The 8674-nt window shown below is 36.2% G+C and overlaps 1 protein-coding gene across 1 annotated transcript; it reads left to right on the plus strand.

The window, feature by feature from the left end:
- The first annotated feature begins 728 nt into the window (after positions 1 to 728).
- LOC143078652 (cilia- and flagella-associated protein 68-like) lies at positions 729 to 2781 on the plus strand. The gene is made up of 3 exons (XM_076253522.1): positions 729 to 1067; positions 1997 to 2081; positions 2443 to 2781. Exons 1-3 carry the CDS (start codon positions 837 to 839, stop codon positions 2598 to 2600), a joined length of 474 nt encoding a protein of 157 aa, XP_076109637.1. The 5' UTR covers positions 729 to 836; the 3' UTR covers positions 2601 to 2781.
- Positions 2782 to 8674: the final 5893 nt, after the last annotated feature.

Consider the following 8674-nt stretch of genomic DNA (forward strand, 5'->3'; position numbering starts at 1 on the left):
GAAGTATTTACTGAAAAAGCAAAATGTACTGAAACGTCGCATGATCAAAACGTCATCTTTTAAAAATGAGCAAATACAATATGTTACAAGTATCCATTTAAAAAATAATGAAGAGTAAGCATGGACTAATATCCAATTGTTCAAAATATTTGAAGAAATTAAACAAAAGCTTTGTTATTAGACTTTTGACGATGTAAATTTAGGCATGGATGCAATTTGGGTACTCCTCATTTCAGAATCATTGATGGTTTGGAGGTCAGTTTAGACCAATTTTTCTCAATATGATTCCATATGGAATAAAAATCAAATTGGTGTACCTTTATAATAAAGAAGGATACGGCTACAAAATAAACACAGAATGGACATTGTTGTCTTTATCATAAAATAATGTAGATGAAAAAACTGTCAAAATAGGTGTAATTTGGGTACCGTCACGTTAGAAAGTCCCGGCTGATGTGATATGCATAATATTTCATGAAATATACAAATCCTTGCACCAAACCTGAAAATCTTTCTACAGAGAAAGAGAGAAAGAGAAAATATAGAAAATATAGAAAATATCATAGTTTGACATGTTTCGTTCTACTCAATTATATAAATTAACGAAAAGGTCGGAAAATTCAAAGTGGGAAATCCTTACAGGATATTTCCTATTTTATTAACTAAGTTATCGGTATTCAGTTAAAGCGAATAAAAAGCACGTGATGTATCACGTGGTTAAATCGTTTCTAACGCAACGATAGACGCTACGTCACGGTGAATTATATATCCGGTAGCCGGATTATTGACAGGTAAACAAACCAGGTAATAATAAAATTTACAGAAATACAGAAAAGATGCAATCTAGTGTTGACTCATATCCAGGTCCTCCATTCCAGTCAATGGTACGTGCTAGTGGTTTGGGCGAAATTTGGACCCACGACGTTGAAGACACAAAATTCAGACAGTTTGGTTGGAGGTGCACAAATAAGGAGAACTCGTATGCAAATGACACATTGATAGGCAACTGGAACGAGAAACGGTTCGACAATACATATACTAAAGAAGCCAAATGTTTGCCATCACAGGTTTGTAATATATATAGCTCATTATTGTGCAAATTAATTATTATATCCGAATATATTTTATATCGTAACCAAAGGCGGAATTAGCAGATTAGGGGGAGGAGAGACAGCTAGGGACCGCCCCCTTTTGTGGGAATAATTTGGTTGATTAATAGGGAATTACTGAAGCATGTCTGGAGCGGACCCCTCTAAGGCAGTCAGTGTGCCCCCACTTATGAAATTTTCTGAATCCACCACTTTAGTTTATGATAATGCCATAAATGCATGGTTGTGAAAAATATACTTATTTTGTATGAGAAAACTGGGCATCATATTGAATTCATGGTTTACCAAATTATGACACGATGCTTTCGGAACATAAAAATGGGGTTTAACTCCAGCTAAACATTAAAAAAGAAAATTTTCAATTGATTCAATTTCTGAGTACTCCTAGCTCCCATTGATATGTTAAGTTAAAAAATAATTAAATCAAGCACAAATATCATCCTTTCGTAAAAAAAAAAAGTAATTAAAACATAAAATCCCACAATGTAAAAGAAAATTCTTATTAAATTACATTCCTGAGTTGATTGAAAATTTGGACTTACTTACGGTAGTGAGGTCAGAGTTTTTTTTTCCCTCCACGTTGAAGGCCCGCTTACTGTGACTTTGAGATGATGAAGAACAGCAATGAAAGCGCTGTTTCTTTGCTTTCTGGTTGTGCATGTACTTATTTAGTTCCAGTCACGGATACCCTATATCCTTTGTTTTTCTATTGAATGTGTTCTGCTATTCAAAAATCCACGTGTAAGTGTGGCGGGGTCCTTGTAAATATTGTTGTAAATACGATAATACCTGACTGATGAACTTCAGAAAGGGAATGAATAACGATCTTAGTTGGCCACTTAGTGGTTGTAATACTGGTATTTCAGTTATTATTGTTCCATTTTCAGCATGGTCATTACTTTGATTCAACTTATGATAAAAGTTACAACTATCAACCATACGAAGTACCAAAGGAACTGAAGCATTTAAAGGGTAAGCGATAAAACAATTTAGTAATATTAAGTTTGTGATATTGAAATAGAAAATGGAACTTGAAAATATCGAAATCCTGTACCCAAGCGCCTGTGCTATTTACATGCACTTTTGTTGTTTCTTTATTGATCAAAGTTTAATTTGAACAAAATATATAAAAGTTTGTATAAACTTTCACGGCCTGTAAATTGTGAGACAGTTTTGTACGTTTTTACTGTTTCAAACAATTGGTTGGCTGCATCTTCGAAGAGCGTTATTTGGTTTGAAAAAGTCATAGCAAAATATTTTATCTGTTGTCACCAACAAGTTACAATGAAGAGTGCAAATAAAAAAAAATCAATTTACTTTTTTCTCCTTTCAGAGCCACATTCACATTCTTTCCCAGGACACCAACCAGAAATAGACAATTCAAAACTGAAAGCTATTTATAACAGTTGGGAAACTACCTCTAGGTCTGCTTACGTAGATCCCAGAGTAAGACTATCCCCAACACAAACTCCACAGCAGTCTACTTCTTAAAATTGATGAGAACTTTGGAAAAAAACCGGGATCATTGCAAATGTCTAAAAGTCTATATATAGGGTCTACTTTTTAGCATTTTGTATTAAGGCGTCAATGATTACATAAACGTTGCTGTATGTTTTAGTTTGTATCGAATTAAGCATAATGATAACAGTATTATTAAAGTTTTAAACTTGAAGGACCAGTATTTATAGTGAGATTTAATTTATGTATGTTGATGTTTTTTTCTGCTCAGTACATTTTTATGCCCCAGTAGAGGGGCATTATGTTTTCTGGTCTGTGCGTCCGTTCGTCCGTTCGTTCGTCCGTTCGTTCGTCCGTTCGTTCGTCCGTCTGTCCCGCTTCAGGTTAAAGTTTTTGGTCGAGGTAGTTTTTGATGAAGTTGAAGTCCAATCGACTTGAAACTTGGTACACATGTTCCCTATGATATGATCTTTCTAATTTTAATGCCAAATTAGAGATTTGACCCCAATTTCACGGTCCACTGAACATAGAAAATGATAGTGCAAATTTCAGGTTAAAGTTTTTGGCTTCAGGTTAAAGTTTTTGGTCAAGGTAGTTTTTGATGAAGTTGAAGTCCAATCAACTTGAAACTTAGTATACATGTGCCCTATGATATGATCTTTCTAATTTAAATGCCAAATTAGAGTTTTGACCCCAATTTTACGGTTCACTGAACATAGAAAATGATAGTGCAAATTTCAGGTTAAAGTTTTTGGCTTCAGGTTAAAGTTTTTGGTCATGGTAGTTTTTGATGAAGTTGAAGTCCAATCAACTTGAAACTTAGTATACATGTGCCCTATGATATGATCTTTCTAATTTAAATGCCAAATTAGAGTTTTGACCCCAATTTTACGGTTCACTGAACATAGAAAATGATAGTGCAAATTTCAGGTTAAAGTTTTTGGTCAAGGTAGTTTTTGATAAAGTAGAAGTCCAATCAACTTGAAACTTAGTATACATGTTCCCTTTGATAAGATCATTCTAATTTTAATGCCAAATTAGAGAATTTATTCCAATTTCACAGTCCTTTAAACATAGAAAATGATAGTGTGAGTGGGGCATCCGTGTACTGTGGACACATTCTTGTTAATAATTGTTTCTTATAAAAACCTTACTAGTATTAAAAATATTTCTTTACTACATTATTATTTATATATATATATTATATATATTTTATTGTGAAACTAGGTACTAGTACCCTTTTACAACGGGGGCAAGCGCCAGCTGGGTACTGACACCTGCTTTATCAAAAATACACATCATATAGTATTTACAAAAAACATTATATGATTGTAATAAAAATGGTACAAGATACTTGCAAAAGGCTTTAAAAGTCTTATACATACCTGGATATACATACATTAACGCTAAATAGCATAATACATTTGTTATTTCGTAAAAGTACATTACAGTGACAATTTCATATGCATATATATAATTGGAAATCTTTCGTCCATAAAAGATTAAAAAATTCACTCTTGAAACTAAAAACGTTCGCACACAGTTCAAGATAAATACATTGGAAATTTAATCAAGTAGAAAAGAACGTTCATTCTATGGTCCATAACGTCTACAAGGTATTTTTTTACGATTTTATCTAAACTATTACCTAAGTCTGGAGAATACAAGTAAATTAACCCAGATCACCTATCATGAACTGTATTTGTGATAAGGGTGTTAAAATACAACAGTGCAGCCCCTTATAGCAGAGACAGCTATATTTTGTAGGTGTATGGTGCCAATCCTCCCTTACGGAGCTATATAATCATTATATGGTTCATGCAAAGTCGAAAGGATAAAGGCCCAAACCGTCTAACAATTTTCTACACTGTCTAAATAATCATGCCAGTCGACGGATGATAACTTGTAATATATTAGAGAGATATGGACGGTATGATTGACAAACGATATACAACTATTCAACAGAGTCGAGACCGATAGCAAAATCTATTATGGATAGTCAGTAAAATGCACCGACACTTCATCAAACTGTCTGATTTATTGCTAATCATATTTGAACAATAAACGAGAAGAAACCCACGATAACTCCTGACTCGGGTTAGGCACATACGATAACTCCTGACACGGGTTAGGCACATACGATAACTCCTGACTCGGGTTAGGCACATACGATAACTCCTGACTCGGGTTAGGCACATACGATAACTCCTCACTCGGGTTAGACACGTACGATAACTCCTGACTCGGGTTAGGCACATACGATAACTCCTGACTCGGGTTAGGCACATATATAATGTGGTGGATTCCTACAGCAACCAACGATAACTCCTGACTCGGATTATGCACATATATAATGTGGTGGATTCATACAGCAACCAACGATAACTCCTGACTCGGGTTAGGCACATACATAATGTGGTGGATTCCTACAGCAACCAACGATAACTCCTGACTCGGATTATGCACATATATAATGTGGTGGATTCATACAGCAACCAACGATAACTCCTGACTCGGGTTAGGCACATATATAATGTGGTGGATTCCTACAGCAACCAACGATAACTCCTGACTCGGATTATGCACATATATAATGTGGTGGATTCATACAGCAACCAACGATAACTCCTGACTCGGGTTAGGCACATATATAATGTGGTATAACTCCTGACTCGGGTTAGGCACATATATAACGTAGTGGATTAATCACTCCTGACTCGGGTTAGGCACATATATAACGTAGTGGATTAATCACTCCTGACTTGGCTTAGGCACATATATAATGTAGTGGATTAATACAGCAACCAACGATAACTCCTGACTCGGGTTAGGCACATATATATAATGTAGTGGATTAATCACGATAACTCCTGACTCGGATTAGGCACATACATAATGTAGTGGATTAATCATTCCTGACTCGGGTTAGGCACATATATAATGTAGTGGATTAATCATTCCTGACTCGGGTTAGGCACATATATAATGTAGTGGATTAATCGCGATAACTCCTGACACGGGTTAGGCACATACGATAACTCCTGACTCGGGTTAGGCACATACGATAACTCCTGACTCGGGTTAGGCACATACGATAACTCCTCACTCAGGTTAGACACGTACGATAACTCCTGACTCGGGTTAGGCACATACGATAACTCCTGACTCGGGTTAGGCACATATATAATGTGGTGGATTCCTACAGCAACCAACGATAACTCCTGACTCGGATTATGCACATATATAATGTGGTGGATTCATACAGCAACCAACGATAACTCCTGACTCGGGTTAGGCACATACATAATGTGGTGGATTCCTACAGCAACCAACGATAACTCCTGACTCGGATTATGCACATATATAATGTGGTGGATTCATACAGCAACCAACGATAACTCCTGACTCGGGTTAGGCACATATATAATGTGGTGGATTCCTACAGCAACCAACGATAACTCCTGACTCGGATTATGCACATATATAATGTGGTGGATTCATACAGCAACCAACGATAACTCCTGACTCGGGTTAGGCACATATATAATGTGGTATAACTCCTGACTCGGGTTAGGCACATATATAACGTAGTGGATTAATCACTCCTGACTCGGGTTAGGCACATATATAACGTAGTGGATTAATCACTCCTGACTTGGCTTAGGCACATATATAATGTAGTGGATTAATACAGCAACCAACGATAACTCCTGACTCGGGTTAGGCACATATATATAATGTAGTGGATTAATCACGATAACTCCTGACACGGATTAGGCACATACATAATGTAGTGGATTAATCATTCCTGACTCGGGTTAGGCACATATATAATGTAGTGGATTAATCATTCCTGACTCGGGTTAGGCACATATATAATGTAGTGGATTAATCGCGATAACTCCTGACTCGGGTTAGGCACATATATAATGCAGTGGATTAATCATTTCTGACTCGGGTTAGGCACATATATAATGTAGTGGATTAATCATTCCTGATTCGGGTTAGGCACATATATAATGTAGTGGATTAGTCACAATAACTCCTGACTCGAGTTAGGCACATACAAATGCAGTGGATTAATCATTCCTGACTCGGGTTAGGCAAATATATAATGTAGTGGATTAATCATTCCTGACTCGGGTTAGGCACATACATAATGAAGTGGATTAATCATTCCTGACTCGGGTTAGGCACATATACAATGTAGTGGATTAATCATTCCTGACTCGGGTTAGGCACATATATAATGTAGTGGACTAATACAGCAACCAACGATAACTCCTCATATTTGTGAGCACTCAAATCCTTCCATAATAAATGAGACAGCAGATTAAAAGCACAAAATAAGAAAAAAACCTAGAAATCAGTTGGACATGGATTGTCTCAATAGGTCGGAACGTTGCACGAAAAAAACCGAACACAGATACATTAAAGACACCAAGTACCGGCCTAGTAGTACTCGTATTTTCTTAAAAAAAAGATATATATATATATATATATGTCGAAGGCATACTTATTAATAAATAACTTTCTTCCTTTCTCAAGTATCAATCAGTACACATCAAACAGATTTAGTACAGAGACGATATATCAGTGCTGACCGTTTATTGGTTTTTTTAAGCTTTATATTGCTTTTATTATCCAATATATATCCTGCATATGTAAACATTAAGCAAGACTATGCATGAACCTAATTATACCAATCCATCTACACAAACAAACAAAAAACAAAACAAAGTTGAACATGTTGAACCATTAAGTTTTTTGCTAACAAGACTTTTAAAAAATGTGGGGCCATTTTCACAACAAACTCGAAAATACCGTTGAAATACCAACATACTACAGAAAACAGCCAGATCAAAAGTACTTAGTGTCTTTTTGTTGTTGGGATATACAAGTACTCGGCCATGGCACGTCCACTCTGTGTAGTATTTCAAAAAATGTCAGAAGTTTTATTGTTTATTCGGTCATGATATTATTCATTCTTATTTCAAATTTCTGACGAGGTGAGCACAAAGAATAATATTTCTTGAAAACTTTGCTATGTAATCTAACCAAATTAAAATCGTAAAAAAAATTATTTGTAGTTCGGTCTTATATTATACTGTTACACCACTGTCCCAGGTTAGGGGCCTGTGTCTTATATTATACTGTTACACCACTGTCCCAGGTTAGGGGTCTGTAATCATTTGTAGTTCAGTCTTATATTATACTGTTACACCATTGTCCCAGGTTAGGGATATTATACTGTTACACCACTGTCCCAGGTTAGGGATATTATACTGTTACACCACTGTCCCAGGTTAGGGATATTATACTGTTACACCACTGTCCCAGGTTAGGGATATTATACTGTTACACCACTGTCCCAGGTTAGGGATATTATACTGTTACACCACTGTCCCAGGTTAGGGATATTATACTGTTACACCACTGTCCCAGGTTAGGGATATTATACTGTTACACCACTGTCCCAGGTTAGGGATATTATACTGTTACACCACTGTCCCAGGTTAGGGATATTATACTGTTACACCACTGTCCCAGGTTAGGGATATTATACTGTTACACCACTGTCCCAGGTTAGGGATATTATACTGTTACACCACTGTCCCAGGTTAGGGATATTATACTGTTACACCACTGTCCCAGGTTAGGGATATTATACTGTTACACCACTGTCCCAGGTTAGGGATATTATACTGTTACACCACTGTCTCAGGTTAGTGATATTATACTGTTACACCACTGTCCCAGGTTAGGGATATTATACTGTTACACCACTGTCCCAGGTTAGGGGCCTGTAATGCCAGTGGTTGTCGTTTGTTAATGTGTTACATATTTGTTTTTCGTTCATTTTTTGTACATGAAAAAGACCGTTAGTTTTTTCATTTGAATTGTTTTACATTTCTGATTACGGTGCCTTTTATAGCTGACTATGCGGTATGGGATTTGCTCATTGTTGAAGTTAGTACCATGACCTATAGATGTTAATTTATGTGTTATTTGGTCTCTTGTGTTGAGTTGTCTCATTGGCAATACGTAACAGATCTATCTGGTTTTGCAAGCAAAATATGCATGAACTGCGCGCAGCAGACCAACTT

This window comes from Mytilus galloprovincialis, chromosome 6 (assembly GCF_965363235.1).
Source record: "Mytilus galloprovincialis chromosome 6, xbMytGall1.hap1.1, whole genome shotgun sequence".
Taxonomy (NCBI): Eukaryota; Metazoa; Mollusca; class Bivalvia; order Mytilida; family Mytilidae; genus Mytilus; species Mytilus galloprovincialis.

Excerpts from the sequence above, each read along its gene's own strand:
- LOC143078652 (XM_076253522.1), top strand. The coding sequence starts at position 837 with ATGCAATCTAGTGTTGACTCATATCCAGGTCCTCCATTCCAGTCAATG. Across the intron at positions 1,068-1,996 it reads CCAAATGTTTGCCATCACAG|CATGGTCATTACTTTGATTC; the intron begins GTTTGTAATATA and ends TTCCATTTTCAG. Across the intron at positions 2,082-2,442 it reads GGAACTGAAGCATTTAAAGG|AGCCACATTCACATTCTTTC; the intron begins GTAAGCGATAAA and ends TTCTCCTTTCAG.